General features: G+C 46.0%; 1 protein-coding gene across 10 annotated transcripts in view; it reads right to left on the reverse strand.

Moving 5' to 3' along the window:
* The window catches only part of ZNF462 (zinc finger protein 462), a 134164-nt gene that overhangs the window by 24627 nt on the left and 89278 nt on the right, over positions 1-20259 (reverse strand). For 9 of the 10 annotated variants that reach the window (XR_003523608.2, XM_027614913.2, XM_027614916.2 and 6 more), the window contains 2 exons: positions 7431-7698; positions 5362-5498 (listed from right to left, as the gene is read on the reverse strand). Coding sequence is in view for 8 of the 10 variants with exons in the window: in XM_027614913.2 (XP_027470714.1) it covers positions 5362-5498; positions 7431-7698 (405 nt within the window). In the remaining 2 variants the exon portion in view is untranslated. Of the gene's footprint in view, positions 1-5361; positions 5499-7430; positions 7699-20259 lie in introns of those variants that run through there. The other variant, XR_003523609.2, reaches the window with a different exon arrangement.

Consider the following 20259-nt stretch of genomic DNA (forward strand, 5'->3'; position numbering starts at 1 on the left):
GACAAAAGCTGAGAACTAGAAAGCCATTAAGAAGATAACAGTAGTTCCTAAAGAACAATTATTCTAAAACATGACCATAAACGGGCACACATAAACATAAGGACAACAGCTCCTGGTAAGACGTTGTTAATCCTGATGTTAGCCAGCCTGCCACCGTCAAGCCAGAGAAAGCTGAGCACCAAAGAACCACACCTCTCATTCTAACCGGCAAAAGTATTTGGTGGGGATGGAAGGGAAAGTGTCCTTTCACTGAATAAAATGAAAGACTGGCAATCTCATTGTAGCTTTTTTTTTTCTTCTAAGAAAAATGATACCCATCAGGTAAAGTAAGGGAGATTAGTTTTGTTCCCAAAAGATGCCCACCTGCAGGATTCAGTTAAATTCAGTGTTTGCCCATGTATTGGGGTTATGGGCTGGGAAGCAGAAGCTTTAAGTTAATATGCCAACTGGAGACCAGAATCGGGGATTACACAGTTCCAGAATTATAAATAGAAATATCTGGCAAAACTGTGTTTCATCCCTGTAATTCAGTCTGTACCCAGTTTTTCAGGAGCACGATAGGTGTGTTAAGGTACATACAGGCAAAGCTGTCTGTGCACGAGGCATCGTGCTTCCAGTGATGGTGATAAACTGATAAACTCAGTGGAAATGTACTCATGAAACTATTCCCTGTTCACGGTCTCCCTTCCTATCAAAGTTCAAGTTCCTTCAGTGCACAGATCTTGCCTGACTCTTCATGGCTGTACCCCTAGAGCTTAAAACAATGCTAGCATTATAGTGAATGTTCAATAAATATTTGTTGCATTGAATGAAAACCCACCAAAAGTCCTACCTCCAAACTTCTCCTGCAAACAAAAATCTCAGGGCTTAATTTTTCCCTTTCCAAACTGGTCCAATCATGGCCAATCTCACCAAATGTTGATCTGACCTAAGTTTCTCAAACAATTGGGTCCACCAATCCTTGGCTTCAATCTTTGCTCTAAGTTGGTATTCAGCAGGTACCCTGGTTTCCCATCTGCCTACTGAGTAAAGTTCGAACTCCTACACTGGTATCCAAGCCCTACCTAATTTGGCCGGAACACACCTTACACCAGCCTTGTCCCCTATTCCCTTCAGCCCCCCCTCAGAACACCTGAATACACTCTGCCAACACATCTTGCTCCCACCTACCTGACTGGTTTAAATTTTTCCTCCCCTCCATGTAGGGGGGTCCAATAGTGTCCCCCAGAAATTTATGTGCATCTAGAACCTCAAAATGGGACCTTATTGGGACATAAGGTCTTTGCAGATGTAACTAGTCAGGATGAGGTCACAGTGGTTTGGGGTGGGCCCTAAATTCAATGAGTAGTTTTCTTAGAAGAAGAGGGGAGGACACGGAGAAGACCCACGCCGGGAAGACGGCCATGTGCGGACAGATGCGGAGATCGGAATGACGCAGCTACAAGGCCAGGATGTCGGGAACCACCAGAAGCGAGGGAGGGCCATGGAAGGATTCTTGTCTAGAGCCTTCAGAAAGAGCAAGGCCCTGCTGTCACCTTGATATCAGACTTCTAGGCCCCGGAGCAGTGACAGTACACTGTTACTGTAAGCCACCTAGCTAACTAACATACCCCACCTTCAATCATCTTTGCCTGCTGAAATGTCATCCCGGCTCAGTTTGAAAGCCACCCCTCCACCACCTTTCTCTACCTCAAACACAAATACACCTGCCACCGTGAATCTCCTGGATACCCATCACTCGTTACCTTACGTAGACTCACGCACATGCTTCATCTTGAAGAGGGCAGGTCCTGGGTCTTCTATATACCTCATCTTGCCCAAGAACCCAGCATAGTGCGGCACAAGCAAGTAATGAATGCTTGCTGAATGCACGGACACACAGTATGCTCTTTTGCCACAGCCCACATAAACCCATGATCATTTCTCATTCAGATTTCCCATGAGTGAAATGAATTCTCCCTTTCCTCCCTATTTAAATATATCATTCTGTTGGGGGGGCGCCTGGGTGGCTCAGTTGGTTAAGCGACTGCCTTCGGCTCAGGTCATGATCCTGGAGTCCCGGGATCGAGTCCCGCATCGGGCTCCCTGCTCAGCAGGGGGTCTGCTTCTCCCTCTGACCTTCCCCCCTCTCATGTACTCTCTCTCTCTTAAATAAATAAATAAAATCTTTAAAAAAAATAAATATATCATTCTGTTGGGATAAAAAGTGAAGGCAACTATTCTTGCCAGCAGTATCCCAGTCTCAGGGCCAGTTCAGAATTTGTTTTTCTTCCCTTTCATCCCAAGTATTTTAATTAACCAAGGCCTCAGAAAGCTCTCTTACTCCAGGCCCCAGAGACCAGAGATGTTGACTCATCCCCAGAGCAAGGAGAGCCCAGGTGCAGGAAGAGCCCCCTCTTGTGACTTTGAGATCAGCTCCAACTCGAAATTGTAAGGCAGACACCCAGCCCTGTCTCCTGACTTGTCAAGACCAGCTTCCCACTGAGATGCCATTTTGGGTTGAGATGGACACCAAAGCCAGGTCAGGACACAGATGGCAGACACGGCTGTCCTGAGACACCCTGCCATCTGCAGTTCCGTGGTCCTCAGCTCTGACCTCCAGCCCCACAGGTGATTCTGTCCTCAGACCCAGCTGCCACACCATGAGAACACTCAACACGGTGACACCAGCCACCCTCCCAGGGGAGAGACAGTGAGGCCTGGTGGCTACAGGCATGGGCTGTGGGGCAGACAAGCCTGGGTTCAGACCCAGCTGGGTCACTTACCAGTCATTTGGATCTTGGGTCACACTCAGTCTCTCTGAACCTTTTACCCTTCTTCTCGGGGGATAACAGTAATACCCACACCATATAAGGTTTTGTGAGAATTCCATAAAATGACATATTGGACTCACTTAGTACAGCACCTGTCCTAGTCAACACTCAGTGACAGTAATTTGTCGTTGTTAATGTTGTCGTTATTACTGCCGATCCTCAAACGCCCCTTTGTTCCAGCTTGTGCACTTTCCGACCCGATAAGGACGATATTTAGATGGCTCGTTTAACATAAATGACCTCTACAAATACACAGCAGAGACTGTAAGTAACCAGTGACGGGCAGGATGATGGATGGGTCACGGGATCAGGGGCCCGGAGTTGACTCACTCACAGCACTGTGAGCGCTCGGGTGAGTCTGGTTCATCTGGCCAGCTCTCATCATCCCTGTGGGCCTTCCCATTGCATTTGTGGTGGGCATAATGCACACCGGATCGCACACGGTCCCCTCTTCGGAGACCCCACCGGAGCAATTCCTCTCAGGTTTCGGTGTCTAGGATTCCTGAAAATCTCCTGAACGCAATTTCTAAAGTCTAACAAACACTTGAAATCCAACGGATTCTGTTTTCTTCTGTTCCACGGGAGGCTGGGATCTCAGGGCCAGACCCGCAGCCTGCGGCTTCCGGGTGCACAGGCACCTCACGGCATTCACTGGACACCAAACTCTTGGTGAACGTCTTTGTACCTCCAGGGCACTTGCAACTGGTTTCTCCTTATTCTGCATTTGCCCCAGTTTCCCATTTGTTTTAATCCTACGGTTCTGCACAAATATCTTTAAGAGAGCTTAAATCCTTTGTGAGGTGACCACAAAATAACTACACCAAATCAAAGAAAAAGCAGTTTTTCTGTTTCACGTTTCACGCACGCGAAGCAGGAACACAGGTAGTAATACTAGCCCTTAGGATGTTGTTGGATAGGAGTGACTTGGTGTCAAGTGTAGCAATCCAAGGGCCTTTCTCAGCTTTAGCTTCACTCTCTCTCTGTGTCCCCATCCCCTTCCTGAAGCCTCAGCTCAGGGAAGGAAAATCACTGAGCTCATTAGACACTGAAGCTCTGAGCCTACCAGGCAGCAGTGTGGGAAGCCAGAGGCCATCGACCACAGAAGTGAGGTCTCTCATCGTTTCTGTCTGCTCAGAGGCAACACTACTCATGGCCTCGCCCCACCCTGTGAGGGGGGCACAGAGCCACCACCACACATGGGCTGGGGGACCAGAAGCCAGGTGACTGAGGTGAAACACTGGGTGGCACCACTCTGGCCAAGAATTCCTGCCTCCATGTTCTGATGCTGCTTCTCTCAGCTCGCAGGCGGATGTCCCAGCCAGCAGCGACCTCACGTCTCCTCAGAGTGGCCTGGGGAGGAAGGAAATCTGAGGGCGCTAAATGGGGCCTTCCACGGGGTGCACAGCAGAGATGGGCAAAATGTCACAAAATGCAATGGCCCGAGACTGTGGCACTGGGGACATGCTGGAAACTTTTGAAAATGCTCCAAAAATATCCAGCATGTCAGGGTGAGCGACCTCTCTCAGCACGACAGCAGAAGACACACTCACTGTTTCTGAGGCCCACGTGGCAAAGACGGAAAAGCCTCCTAGGGTTAGAGGCCAAGGGAGGAAGACATGAGTGGAGAGGGGGACGAGGAAGGAGGGAAAGCACGAAGGAAAGATGAAAGACCAGTGCATGGAAACAGCACCAGAGACTGGCAACCAGGATTCTGGTCATCCTTTTTCCATCTACCTCTGGCTCGAATCTTCTTTGGACAAAGTTTTTATATAAACATATTTTTCCTTCCAATGCAGAGGAAGCATGTTGTTTAACAGTGTTTTAATTGGCCAAGAGTAAACTCAACTGAAAGAAAAACCAAAGAGGACTTGAAAGAACCATCCCTGTTTATCAACAGGAAGCCACATGTACACAATACCCAGTATGCATCCACCAGGGAACGCACTAGACCCTTGGCGCATTGTTTCACAGGCTCATGGCCTCTCTTCTTACAGATGGGAGAGCAGGTCCATACAGGAAGCTTTAAAACCAGAACTTAAATCTGAAACCTCTGGAATTTCTAATACCTATCGGACCACTTTTACTTTTAAGAATTTTTCTCTTTCCATCCATTTCATGGGAAACTCCACGCTCTGCTATGGAAATCATCATTTCGGTCTCCCTCCAACAAATCACTTGCAACCAGATAGCTCCTGACATTTTATAATGAGTCCTCACCCGCCCGTTCTGTGTCTCATTCGCTCCTTCCTTAGCAAAGCGGTGAGGGCAGAGGAATCAGAATGTGAAAAATCCCTCACGCTGGGAAGCCCCAGAGAAGTGTTCACTGCTAAACCCATCACCTTTGCCTCCCTCCACGTGGATCAGATCCTTGTGCCAAGAAGGGTTTTTTTTCGTGGGCTGTCATCACTGTGGTCATTCACTGTGATTTCCTGCCTGGACAGAAGCTGAGGAACCAGGGATCAGGGCAAAGTGGCCACTTCGAGAGGGGCGTCCCTGAAATGCCACCCACAGCCCTCTGCCCCAAGAAAACCACATTTAGGAAGGTTACCTCGGTGCAGCACGATGTGGTCAATCATGTTGCGTTTGTATTTGGTGTGATAGAGGCAGAGAGGACAGCGAAGATCTTTGGGGCCCTCCTCGGGAACCGCCGAATGCCCGGCTTCCACGTGCATAGTAAAAGCAGATCTGGGAGAGAGGTGGGGGAGAGAGGTAATGAGTGTGACAGGGGATCGTGTCGCTCACACATCCCCCGCTGGCTACGTCACTACGGGGCTTCTGCGTGTGACACCCCTGCTTGAGGGCCCAAACCACAGTTGTTCATCGTGTTTGCTGACCACAAGCTCCTTGGTCACTCATCCACTAACTGGACCTTGTCATGCAGTGCTGACTTCCTCTTTGAAAATTTCTGCCACTTGGCCGGGGTCAGGGCTTACTTTGAAAAGAAATGGACTTCCCCAAACACTTTATTCTTGAAGATGAGAAGCTGCCTATTAAAAGCATAAAGGCAAAACCCCCACAAGAACCTCTTTCTCATTGTGCTTGGAAGGAGAGGGACTGGAGTTAGGTTCATTTCCCAGCTGCCTATGTGACTCTGAGGGCAAGTTGGCTGGGACGTCATGGCGGCCGACGATCAGGTAAACTAAACTCAAAGCTGTTGTACCAGCTTGAAGGAGGAAAGCGATTATTGTTGTCTGCCCCTCCATCCTTTTCAAAACTTCACCATTTACAAAGCCTTCAGTGTCTCATAAAAATGGATGAAACCAAGAGTCTAATGGGCAAGGTCCTCTTCTTATTAACTCAAGTGCTTCTCTCTGGGGAAACATGTACACCTGTCAGCGGGCCCTCGTTATCTGGGTCTTTAGGCTTTTCTCAGTGTTAAGGTCACATACATATTTATCTGAGAAACAACTGAACCAAATTAATATTAATAGTCAGAGATGTAACACATTTCCCATCGAATCCCAGCAACTAAGGTGTTGGTGGAAAAGAACCTTGTTCTTCTTCCGATTGTTTTTTGTTGGCCAGGAAGCCTACTTTTGCCAGCCTGGCTGTGTGGAGTCTGTCTTGAAGTACTAGAGTGGCCTAAGGCTCAGGGCCTAACTGCAATAGGAAGAGATAATGATAGCTTTACACCTGTAATAGAGCCATCTAATATTACATTATTATAATAGCTTTCAATGATATTGTAATACTTATTAGTACTTTCTTTGCGCCAGGCACTATTCTGAGCACTTTAGATATATTGGTTCATTTACTCCTCTTCAGAGTCCTGTAAGTGAGGTAGTATTACTACCTTTATTTTGCAGACAAGGACCAGGAGACACAGAGAAGCTTAGGGACTTGTCCAAAGTCACACAGCCAGTTCGTGACAAAGCTGGGATTCAAACCCAGGTAGTCAGACTCCACACTCTGCACTCATAACCACTGACCTAAACAGCATTGCACAGGATGAGATTAAATCACAAGAGTCTAGAGTACGTGAAAGGAAGCACTCCGTTCTTTGAGCTCACCGATTCTGTTATACACAGGAGCAGAGGTGGCTTTGGATTATCTTTTTCTGGATTGGAACAATCTCTCTACAATTGTTCAGTTCTAGTCTTCACAGTGCTGGAGTCTTGATTCTCTGGGTGTCTCTCAACAATATGATCTTAAGAAATAGGAATTTTCTATAAGGGTAGCAGGGAAATCACAATTGCTGGATGTTCTCTCTTGGCTTTGACTTTGCTTTCAAAAACACAGATTTTTTTTCCCCCCAAAGACAAATTTAAAAAAGGGAGGATAGTCTTTCGAAAGGAAAAAAACCACTCATCGCTTCATGCACTGGGCCAGAGAAATCCCTTACCACGCTCTCACACTGCTTGGCTGCCCATTCGCTCTGACGTTTAAACTCGTTTGTTCCGACAGAGCGAGCGCTTCGCCCCCAAGCCCCCTTCCACAAACCCCAAAGCAGTCTTCTGGAACTAGGCTCCTTTTGTGAAGACAGGACCCCATCCCTGCAGGATCCCGCGGGCAGGGCCTTCCCTGAGCTCCCGGTAGGAGAGCACGGGGAAGCGTGAGGTGAGGGGTGGGGCAGGCACAGCCACTTTGTTTCTCCAGGCTGTTCTTCACGCCACTTACTTAAAGCCTGTGTAAAAGGAGCAGTCTTTGCACTTGAAGAGCTTCTTCCCGCCATGCTTGTCCCTGTAATGGCGTCTGATGCTCTGGATGTAGCCAGAGGAGAATTCACAGAATTCGCAGTGCAGAACAGCCTCGGTTTTCTGCTCGGCACCCCCGGCGGCCCCAGAGAGGGGCACGGGGCTGACTCGGCTGTTGTTCCTCGCCAGCGCGGCCGACTGATAGTGGTTCAACTGCTGCTGAACATCTGGAGGTTCTGAGTAGGAGGAGTCTGCGGACAGACGGGGACAAGGACACCGGACACAGAGAACCACAGTGGAGCTTTGACCCTTGAAAACCCCCCGACATTAGTCTGGAGTAGTTGTTTTTCTTTTCCCTACAGATGATGACTACGATCCACCTTTCATCTTCATTTACATCCTACCACACAGATCTGGGGAAAGGCAGGTGGGAAGGAAGTGTCGCTTCTTTTCATCTGACGTTGAGGGCTCATGGCATTTAGAACTAAAACGGTGAGGTGAAAGGTTTCAAAGTGAAGGAAGAAAGAAAGTCAACTGTTGTCTAGAGGAAACGGCTGCCACAGAGTACCCACCCATCTCTGTAGGTGAGATAAATGAACGCACAGAAAGTACACAGGCACTGACGCGAGAAAGGAAAGCAGATGATGTCATTATCTCCTCCTCTGCAGCCCAGAATTATTCAAGCCAACCCCCCCACCCAAAGAAGGTCTTTAACAGAAATGCTCAAGCACATGGCACTCACAAATACAAAAATGATTTATGCCTTCACAGTCAAGTGATTTAAAATTTAAAATATAAAGATCTAATAGTGTTCTCCTGGAATGGATGTTTAAAGCTTAGTCAGCATTAAGATGGAGATTTATTCATAAATCCCATTAAAATGAAATTCCAAATAAGTTTCTCTAAAAGGTATTTTAAAGTTTGCAATTCGGAGGAAAATGTCGGAAATGACAGCCATAAATCTTAACCCTGAGAAGCTTCAGTGGAGAAATGTGGTGGAGAAATCTGATCTAGATGGGAGCAGGGAAAATCTCGGTTTCTTAAAAAATCAGAGAGAGGGAGAGAGAAAGGTCTTGACCCTTTTCCAAACACGCTGCTTTGAATGTTGAAGCTACGCTTTCGACAACATTGTCCTGCACAACCTAGAGCTGCCTAGGAATGACGCAAATGAAGTCCGTGAACACCCCACAGATGAATTTCAGTGTAACTTTCCTTGAAAACAAAGGGCTCTTTTTTTTTTTTTTTTTTTAAGCCTTTCAAAAAGCAAGGGGGGAAAGGGGATAGAAACTGTACCAGCCTCCTTCTGATTTGATGGACACTTAATTTTCCAAAGCACGATTCCCCGAGGCAGGACACGGAGGAATTCTGTAAAACCCGTATTTGATGAAACCAGGACCATCCATCCCGTTGGCCTCTTTGAGAAGAAAAACAAAAACAGAGCAGCCTCCCTTATTGTGAGGCCACCTCCTGTCTTCAAAATACTACAATACCTTCCCTTCTTGTTCTCTTCCTCCCCCTCTTCAATTTGTATTCCTCAAGATGGAGGAAAAAAACCCCTTTGGAAATTGTAAACAAACCTGCCACACACACAAAAATAAAACAAAAAGGAAATTTGAACAATACCTCCAAGCCTCCATGGGTTCATTACCAGGTGGAAACTGAAGACAAAGGAAGAAAGGAATGACACAACCGAATTCATTTTACTCAAGTCTTTTATCTCTGGTTTCTTTATTCCTCAACCCTAGCTGATGAACCCACTCAGGATCACAATAATGCAACTGTCAACTTCTCATTCTTCCTTTCAATAGCAGGTTTGTTTACCACTGCATGGATGGTTCAAGATGTTTTCTATTTAAGCTCTCAAGCCTAGTTTCTGCTTAAAACACAGGCACGAGGAAGCACAAAACACACTCCGCCTCTCTTGTTAACACAGGCCTGAGCGGTGGGTTGGGCACTGCCCCACCAGCATCCCCGACAAGCCCCTGTCCTCTTGTTCACTCTTCACTCTACAGGATCGAAATCCTGGGACCAACAAGGCCAAGGCCGGGTCCCGCTGCCTGTGAGCTCTCGGCCGCCCACAAATCTACCCAGAGACCAAAATGAACGTCTCAGGGAACAGTCCATTTCTCAGAAAGCAGCTCCCTCCAGGACCCAGCACCCAACTCGGAGTCCTGCAGGCTAGCATGGAGGCTGGCTGTCACCTCAGACACAGGCCCCTGACGGCTTCGACCCCTTTACAGCAGAACCTGCAAAGAAGTCCGTTGTTCCGACTCAGATCATAAGCCAGGTGAATTCATCTTCTCCTAACTTCCACCCACCCCAACTTCACACCTGCACTAATCTCTTAGGGAGACTCCCTCCGAGGGAAGGGAGTCTCCTTTGATTTAACACATTTTTCTTATCTCTAGGGTCTATTGCATTTCATTCCATCCATCCCAAAAAATGAATTCTAAATTTTAACTTCGGTATATATATGTTACATGAAACTTGAAGAAACAGAAATGCAAGAAGTGGTGAGGGAAAGCCTTCCAAGAAAGGGAGGCTCAGCGCCCTTCCTTCGTAAATGGCAATGCAAAAGGGACAGCTGTATGTACTGTGTTATGAATTCCCCCCCCCCCTTTTTATTTCCTGGTTAAAATCCGATGGACAGGTTTATTTACAAAAATAGGCAAATCCCACCGCTTACGGTACATTGGTAATAATGCCCAGGTCACAACTATTTGGGTCTTCTTAGAGCTTTACTTTCTTCTCTGGTGCCAAGACACACTATCTCTCATTCTCTCTCACTTGGGAGTTTGTGAATAATGTACAATTTTAGCACTTTGGGCACTAAAGTGACAAAGACGTGAGCGTGTATGATTCCACCGATCTTAAAAAAGCCCATTTGCTAAGCTACAGAACATTCTAGCTTGTTCACGAGGCACAGCCTGAGGAACAGGAAAAGGGTCGTTTTTGTGCCCAGGTTAGAAAGGCAAACAGATTGTTAGTGGTGAAGGACACGTCACCGAGGTTAAAAATCATCAGTAAGGCTATTTTCTTCATTCCGAGCTTACAGAAAGTGAAAAACACTCTGTGCTTTCGACGGCCGGGCTTGCAGTCACTGAGAAATACAGCAGCAGAAGCACAGGGGTGTGAATTCAGGGGGGAAACTGAACCCGAGGTGCTCACCCAGGTCACATCTTCATCACCTGAATGGCCAGTAATCCTTAAAGAGGAACCCTGAGCAGAGACCAGGCTGGTCCCTACGTTCCTAACCCAACCCTGAGACATGCCTGCCGTCTAGAGGTTTAATTCTATGACCTGTGACTATATTTACGTGCAAAGTTTTAGAAATTACATTCTCAGGTACAGCCATAGTTGTAAGAGAAATCTAAGTCACGGGTAGCTATCCATTTTGTCAATGGTCTATACAAAATCATATTTTGTAAAATCAGGATCAAAATAGATTTTAGCATGGACGGTCATGGTGCTTACAGAAATGGGTTTGGAATTTATTGAACTGCCGGCAATTAATTCTCACAACTATGGTGTGCCGTGTAGGTTCTCATCACAATCTTACCCACGAGGTAGTTGAGGCAGTTGGTTATACGGCTACAGTAAGAGGCAGAGGTTGGGTTTGAACAAAGATTCGTCTGACTCTAAAAACTGAATCTTGCCCATCAGGTATCTATTGTCCATCAACAATAAATGCGGAGCAGAGAGGGGAGAGAAAAGGTGACAGAAAAATTGAAATAACATTAGAATACATAGAAATGGAAACAGGACAGATAGGGAATAACAGTGAACGGGATGTGAAAGAAAACACTAAAATAAGCCTTTCAGAACACATGGGGGAAAAACACAGCAAGGTTCGTGGGGAAGAAAAAGAATATCCAAAATTTTAAGATGCTTTATAAAAATGAAAACATGGGATCACATAGGAGACAAGTCTACAAGCAGGCTGTGCAGGAGAACACAGCAGATACCTAGAATCGGAAACCCGCCAGCCCATGCTTTCATAGACGCCTGATAAACTGCCCTCAAGTAATACTGCTCTGAAATTCCTCAGGTGGAATCTGGCTGGGAAAAGAAAGGTACACGGACGGGAGGCGGATGCTTTCCGGCGGCTCTTGGACAGGCTTTCAAACCAGGGAAAGGGCTGGGTTCCGGATGAAACCTCCCAGGCCTCTCACTTAGCCATGTTCCCGGAGAAATTCTTCTTGCTATAGTCCATCTCCCAGAATGCCAGCCGAACCCAGGTGACTATCAGTTTGAGGGTTTTTTTTTCCTTCTTCTTTCTCTAAAAATTAGCCAGCACAGAAACAATCACAAGACACTGGATTTTATAAAGGCGAATGACAAACAAGTGAACTCTGGGAATACAATAAGCATGATAGAATGAAGTGTTCTTGAATATTCTGAGGCTACGAACATGTAGTTAACACCCTCTTAGTGCCAGGCTATGCTCAGGCTCTAGGGAGTCAAAGTCCGAGAAGACATGAGGGGTACCTTCTCAGAGCTGGGGTATAGCGGGGGGGGGGGGGGGCAAGCAGAGCTGTTGTGACAACACAGGCCTTCTCCAAGTCTGGCAAACTTACTCCACTGATTGAAGGAATACAAGAGGCAAGGAGAACAAATGAACAGTAGCAGGAGAATTTAACTATTGGAGGATTATGGGAGACACAGGAAGAGTAAGAATCAATTGGGCAGTAAATTGTGGGTGCTGCAGAGGACAGTCCCCTTATGCACTGAGTGATCCAAAAAGGGAGCTGTACAGGAAGATCAATTCTCAATTTTCTACAGCTCCACAGAGAGGATGTGAGTGAAGGTACAAAAGTAGCAGAAGGATCTTGGTGCCAGCAACCACACTTAATTCTATTTGAGCTACATTTTTGTGCAGACTTGGGGAGGCAGGCTCTTTGGTCGGTGTGAACCAAGTACCAGGAGAAAATAAAAGACAAAGGATCTTAGGGAAGCAAATTAGGGGTGCCCAGGGGGGCAAATGCTTTAGTTATATCCATTTGTTCAGCAAGTACTTCCTGAGCATCTAAGTCAACAGGAGAGTCAGTTCTGGGGCATAGGATTTGGTTCCTGCCCTCAAGCAGCTCACCGTCTCAGATGGATATGTAAATAACTGATTGTGATAAATGCAAAGAAATAAACGTCCTGATAGAGGCATCCACAAAGAGCTAGTGGAGAAGAAGCAAAATCAGTACGTGGTGACTGATGGAATGTTGGAAGAAGAGAGACGGAGGAGAGTGTCAAGAGAAACTTGGGTGCCCAATAATAACTAGTCTTAGTGCGTTCATTAATGAAGTCAACACTAGACACGAAGATGCTGGAACGTTCAATTCACCACACTTCCACCTTAAGCCATAAATAGAAATGAAATAACTCCATTCTTATCACAATGAGGAAAAAGTCACTTAATTCCGACAGGGAAAAGGAATGAAGATTGGAGGACGAGTGTGGACGGAAAAATATGTATACCAGAGAGTTGGGTAGACTGCATTAGGGAGAATTTAAAATCTTCTAAAATAGCATAAAAGTTCAAAATAATGCCTGCATTGTAATTTTCTTTAGAAAAGCAGGTGATTTAGCAACTCAAGTTTGGTGGCAGAAGGAACCAGAAATAGAATATTACCTGTGGATAATTTAACTGCAACGATTGTAAATATCCAAAGTATGGGGGGGTAAGGGTGGGACCCCCCAAAATGCTGTAAATACAGCCCATTATTTCCTGTCAAGAAATCATGGAAAACTGGAGAAGGGCACACTAACAATATCAAGAGAGCACGTAAAGATCTACTTTAGTCAATAACCTGGAAACTTCTGGAATGCATGCAACTTCTATCACACAACTGCTAATAAACGTGGGCAAAGGACAAAAATAGTCTACGTGTTTTCACGTCTGTGCTAGTGACCCAGGTATCTGGGGACGAGAGAATCCTGCCGCCATGAGAAACCCAGTGAGCTCTGAGATGATTGAGCTCGCTAAAATGTCGGACTCCTTAAACCTGAGGCGCTGAGGACCGACCTCCTCTTTGCCCACACTTCTCCTTTTGCCCATTCGCTCCTTTGCCCACATGTCGAATGTTAGTGAATGGCTTGCTGCTTCGTTCCAGTTTCAGCTGTGAGATTCTTCCTCCCAGTTGTCCTTGGCAGCAGCGCTTGAGCCAAGTACCCCGTCCTAGAGATCGCTGTCACGCTCAGCTCCAACCACTTCCCTCTCTGGGCTTTCCCTTCCCATTGTTCATTCAGGCCCTCATATCCTCCACGAGCAGCTCGAACAGCCTCCTATCTGGTCTTCCTTCTCAGAGATCTGTTCTAGTCTAGGCGGCATGCGCATCACAGACATGTGATCATTTACATGGTCATGATAGGATTATGCTGCGGTGCCCAAAGGTGAAGGTCTTGATTCCTGAGTACAGTAGACAGAGCTCTTCAGTCTGGCCCCAGAGCATGCGTTCAGCCTCACTTCTAGCTCGTTCCCAATTCCCAGTTGCACATTCTGCCTATTTCTTCATTGGGAGTCCTTGACCAGGGCTACGGAGCTCTCTTCCTCCTCTTTTTGCCTGGCAAATATCTCCCCATCCTTCAGAGCTCAGCTGAAATGTCATCTACACTGTGATGACTTTTCCCCACAATCCAGATAGGACGCCGCTCTCCTCGGTGCTTTGTCCGTACAGACACATCGGGATTCTCACCCTGATCTCATTATACCTCACATTACACTCACACATTCCCCTAAACGACCCCCACCATCACATTTGGCCAGATCGATGCCTCTGAGCTTAAAACATCCTGACCCAAGAAGACCGAAGGCAGCAGTGTCTGGGCTGGTGCTGGGGGTCACCCTCCAGCAGGCCCATCCATCTCTGCTTCCAACAGTTGAGCTGATGCTAACAACAATCCACTGGATTTGCTCCCAGACTTCTTTGTACTTGTTATATTTGCCACTGAGCTTGTTCAATGTCATTAAGATGACCCAAAATGATGAAATATGGGCATAAAGTGTCATTTCTATGAAAGCTACATTGAATGCTTTGGAAAGACTTGATAAAGTCAAGTTGCTAAAAAAAAATTCCTGTCAAATTATGTTTTGGCAAGACCAACTATAAAAGATTGAGAACATAAAAATCTAGAAGGACTCTGCTCTAAGACTGTTCCACAAATGTCTAAATTACCACTCCACTTAAAAGAAGCTGAATCTGCAAGTAACACATGATACAACGTACGTGCCTGTGGTTTATGCAAGAGAGGAAATGGGGAACTTCAGTCGAAGGACTCCAATACATACACTGGACCCTACATCCCAATACTGGTGAATGAATCTATTTTGTAGGTGAAAATAAAACGCTTAAGACATTTTAAAAAGGATTCCCTGCATTTAGAAACTTTCGACTATAACTGAGAAGGCGAGTATTGATCACATCAAATAAGAGGGTTTCTACTATATCAGTCTACATACTTGCTCCCAATTTTCTATTAATTCAGAAAATATTTATTGAGAGGCCTCTACGTGCCAGGCACCTCTAAGCACTTGGGATATATCAGTGCAAAAAAAACAAGGATCCTTGTGGAGCTTACATTTTAGATTGGCAGGAATAGTACCTCACATGCTTTTATAGCCGTGGAGACTCACGGTCCTTTCATAAAGAAAGGTACTTATGAAAAAAGGTACTTACGAAAATGTTGCTGGATTGAATTTGTGGAAAACTTTCTTAAATCCAGGCCTGCCTACTTGTCTGTCTATCCATCCATCCATCCATCCATCCATCCATCCATCACCTACCATTTTAAGTTACAAAAACAATACGCTGTCAAGATGATTCTCAGACTCAAAAAGTTTACTTATTTAATAATTTTTCTTAGGTTCTATCCAAATCCCTTTGAAACTCAACGTAACTCCCTCTGTTTCTCAAGATACCTATTGTTTACTTCATGCTATTAACACAGAGCAGAACTTGGCACCCAGAAGAATACTACCAACTACAAATCATTGATTCAACTTTCCAAGCATTTCCTTTGAAGAGTCTCAAAAATGTTCTCCATCTATGGGCCATTCCAAAAGAAAATCATACTAGAAACTAAGCTATGGAACAGGAGCCATTTCAACTCCTTCTGGATAGTGTCTAAAGGAGAACATAAATCTCTAGAGGCAGGCACACTATTTTATTTCCCTCTTTTGACTGTGCCTTGAAAATCTCCAGGCCAAGGACTCCAGCACCTCCTCATCTTCCATCATCAGTGAAGCTCTCCGGCCTGGATGCACAAGATTATGCTACAATGGCCAGGGGGACAATGGGCGCTGGATGACTATATATAGGAATTCTGGGCTTGGTTGTCAAGGAGGCAAATGGAAAAACAAACGCCTAATCCTGAAAATAAGGTTGAGGCCAAACTTGAAGGAAACACACTTTGAAAACTTCCTGTCATTCTGATGAGTAAAAACAAAACCTTGAAATATGATCAGGGAATAGATGAGAAAACAAAACAAAACAAAACAAAAAAATTAGTCCTCAAAATGACAAAAACAGCAATAAATAAATAAATAAATAAATAAGCCATCTTCTCTTTTTGAGAGTTCGTGTCCCATCCTATTGAAGTTCATTGAAAGGGTCTCACAATGGCCTGATTTTACATGAACCTTCATGTTCTCTCTCTCTCCCTCTGAGGGGATCCAGGCAAGTCTGACCTAAATCTGCTAAGACTTGCAGTTCGCCAGGCCCTCTATTTGGGGGACAAAACCATTTGTCTCGCTGTGGTTTTCTGCAAACGGCATCACCATCCACCCAGTCAAAAAAATTAGATCAAATCCTTGATTCCTTTCTCTCTTTCGCTCTATGTGGTCAATGAGTGGAAAGCGCTGTTGGGTCAACCTCGTGAACGACACTTCCTCTGTGACCCATCCACTATTCCACGGCCACAGCTCTGGTTCAGGTCCTGTGGTTGCGTGCATCAGCTTCCACTGCAAAATGTTCCTGACAGGCATTCTGTTTCCAAGTTTCTTCTCCTGCTAAGATTCCTCTCTTTTCTAAAAGCAAACATGACCATCACCGTGTCTGACAGGAAAAGGTCCAAGCTCTGCACTGTTCATGCTCCTGCCCTCCTGCACCTTCTCAGACCGACCCAACCCCACACCCACACAGGGGCTCCTAACATTCGCTGTGTTTCCTTTCACCACTGTTCACCTTGCAATGCCTTTCTTCTACTTTTCAGCCTTCTCAACTTCTACCGTCTTTCAAAACCCAACTCAGTTCAAATCAGCCATCACGACAAAGATCTGCCTTGATCTTTCTAGATACAAGTATTAAAATCCTAGTTAAAATACTAGTGCCCAAGACAGGGCATGAGATTAATTTATTTTACCTCTGCCGAGCTAGGATATCTTTGAAAATAAGATATCCATCCATCCATAACTTCTTTAAAGTTCATATCCCCCCAGAACTGAGCTCCTGGTCTGGCCCAAAGCAGGTGCTCAATAAACGTGTTACTAGGATCCAAAGAGCATTCAAACTGATAAAAGTGCTCTGGAAAACTGGATTTAAAAGGAAAATCCAATGAACCAAATGGCACTCTCTCATTGGGACACCAAGGTTGATAGAGGCTTCCCATTGAAACACTGACCCACTTCTACTGAAACAAACTTGAGTCTTTTTTAATTACCTGGAGGATGGCTTCTGGAACATTTGAGAGTTTGGACGGCATGAAATTCATCATCCATGGCCATCCCAAGAAGCCAAAGGCATCATTTCTGCTTCTGACCCTAAATCAGCTATGAAGTCTAAACTTTGAAACAGTTGATATCAGGCTACCTGGGAGCACTTCAGTTGATTCTATATGCAACTCTCTCCTCCTTTTTTGTACCCAGTGAGAGGCACAGAGGTTTGTAAAATGCAAGGGTGTAAGGGGCACCATGTATTTGAATGCATCGAGACTCTTCTACGGTCAACTTCTATAGCCATGAAAACGGAGCCCTCTGCAATTCATGAGAAAGTAGTCACGGATTCCTTGCACACATTTATCACTACGTTTTCACCGCACAAACTGTTTTACCAGTTTTTCTCTAACGGGAATGCACTCTCATCCCAGGTATGTAGCATATAGATGAGGCATTTTGCATAGAGACTTCTGGCGGCTCAGCAAAGTGGAGATGAGATGACCTCCCCTTCCCTGGCCAGTCCATCGAGAAACAGGAAAAGAACCTGGGGCTCCTGCGTGCCCCAGTTTCAAAAACACGTTCTCTTTCTGCCACAGTCATTAGCAAACATTGTAGGTATTCCTTCCGCACTAGACGTTATTTGTAACTCAAAGTATGTATTCTTAAAAAGCCTCCTCGAAGCTGGCTGGAAATTTATCGGGAAACAATGAATGTGTGGTAACGGAGCCTTTTTCTAATGTTTTCTTTTTTTCTTTTTTGAGGAAACTCTGGGTGGCATCTGCCATTGTTAATTGAGAAGCTCTTACAATACCAAATGCAAAATTCACCTGTGACTCTTGAATTGTGTGATGAGGAAGTAATGTTTCCTGCTGCTTGTTTAGATCATATAGATGTCTTTACCACACTGAAAATCCAACGCAAAGCTTGAGAGTACAAAAGCCTCTTTCTATCAGCGACTTGGCCTCAACCGTAGAGAGCTTGCTAGCAACTTCAGATGGCACTGAGAGCTCGCGGGCCATGGGCAAGGCCACAGAGCTTCCTCCTCAAGACCTGACTGGAGGCAAGATGCCTACTGACTTCAAGGAGTTGGTCACAATGGACGGCTTGCTAGGAACAGTGCAGTCAGCCCGGGCAGGGAACAATTGTAGTGATTTCTTCAAAGATTAGATAATCAGGAGAAAAGAACACATCTGAGTATAAGCATATATATTTAGATACGTGTAGAGCTCTAAGTGATGATATGGAAATCAGGTGAGAAAGGCGATGGTTTATCAAGAATAGAACAAGAAGCCACACTTCAAAGAACAGAGTTTTTCTAAAACCGTTGCCCAGCAGTGGGAGTCTCCTAACCAACAAACCCGGTGGGTTTCTTACCGTTGTTCCTTTTCTTTTTCCCTATTCCCATGCTGTGGAAGAAAATCCTGGCTCTGGGTTAAGCTATGTTTTTTAATCACCATTAAAGCAGTAGGTTCTTCCCTTCGGATAGACAGGTCTTCTGCCTGCTCTAAACTTGCCTGCTTAGTGGGGCTGGGCTCAGGTGTCGAGTGGAAGCCTCCAAGAAGGCAGAGGGACAGGTGGTGAGATCCAGGGTCACCTTCTACTGTCTCCACCAGCTCTTGGGCTAGCACCTGTGTCAAGGGCTTCTTACGAGGTCTCTTGCTGATCTTCACCATGACCTTGAAATGGGAAAACCAAGGCAGCAACTGGAAAAGAGTTTCCAGAGGTGCATCGAGGCCCCCTAGGAACCCTGGGGAGACACGTAGTTACGCACACCTCTGCTTCCTCATGGGTTAAATGGGAGAGCATGACACTGGCAAACATCGCGGTGCATATGGTGTGAAGCAGAGGAGGCCAGCGTGGGAAGCGCGGCGCCTAGTGCACAAAGCAGGGCTTTAAGGGTCTCCATTCCACAGCAATTAAAGTCGACGTCACATAATTTTGCACTGAATTATAAATTGCCTTCTAGCGTTTATGGAGTGTTTTCTATCCATGCACGAATTTGGGCTCCTTAACCGGACTTCCACTGCTCTAAACAGATGTAACGAACATTCATCCCAGCTCCAGGTACGTGGTAGGAGCTCGGCAGCTAGCTTTGGACTGACTATTTCTGGGCAGAACCAACTGCACTGGTACTTCTGGCAACAACCCACCAGCTTATTTGGAAGGTCTCGGAGACGGCTGCAGCTGGGAGGGGCGTGATCGTGGGGCTTGGATTCGGCTCTAAGGCAGGGCCTGACCTGAATAACACCACAGACTCCATGATTCGCCCCATTTTGTCAGATCACAAGGCACACAGCATGGTCACAAATCAACTTGCTGCAAAAAGAGCTGTCAGAGCGAATTTCATTTCCAAACTTTGGACACTTTTTTGGCCAGCCTTCCGGGGGTTGACTTCCATTCAATTTTTTTTTTTTTTCAAGCTCACCTCCAGCTTTGAGCAAGGTCCTTGGGTATCCGATTTAGAGGCATGGCAATCATCCTCATGATCACTGATCATCTCCCAAACCACCCCACCTGACGCTGCAGCCCCCATCCTTCCCTCCCCTTTCCCTTGTTCCCCTCCGGACAGCGCTTCTTGCCACCTGATCTATCGTAGATGTGTACTGCTCAATTATCTGGTTTTCCCTACTAGCTGTCAGGGATTTTGTCTCAAATTTCTCAGCTTGCACGGATTTTTGATTTACTTTCATGACTGATGAGGGCATCTAAGCTTGCTTGGGAAGCTGTGGCTTGGCGGAGCCTGGGGTGTTTGGCCAGTACTCAGTATGAGAAACCTAAGGGCTCGTGCCAGGAAGCAGCCCTGCCATCACGAATCTATACCTCTCGGCCTTTCGGGTGCCATGGCCAGTGTGTGGCACCATGAACACCGACACCTCTAGATTCAGTCCCTCAAATGACTTGTTTGAGTGCCCATAGCATGCAAGGGCGTCTGCTGTACTCTGGGGGACCCAAACATAAAATGATGGCCTTGGCCTTCAAGAAGCCAACGGTCTTGTGGGAGATGGAAAGACAGAGCAGAGTAGGACCGGTGCTGGGTCACTGAAAGAGAGCTCAAAGATCTGGAAGGAGCACAAAGGAGGCCTCTCAGCCAGACAGGAAGCTTTCTGGAGGAAACAAGACTCAAGTTTTCAAGGATGAGCCGGAATTAGCCAAGTAAATGGAATAATGA

Source organism: Zalophus californianus, chromosome 13 (assembly GCF_009762305.2).
Source record: "Zalophus californianus isolate mZalCal1 chromosome 13, mZalCal1.pri.v2, whole genome shotgun sequence".
Taxonomy (NCBI): Eukaryota; Metazoa; Chordata; class Mammalia; order Carnivora; family Otariidae; genus Zalophus; species Zalophus californianus.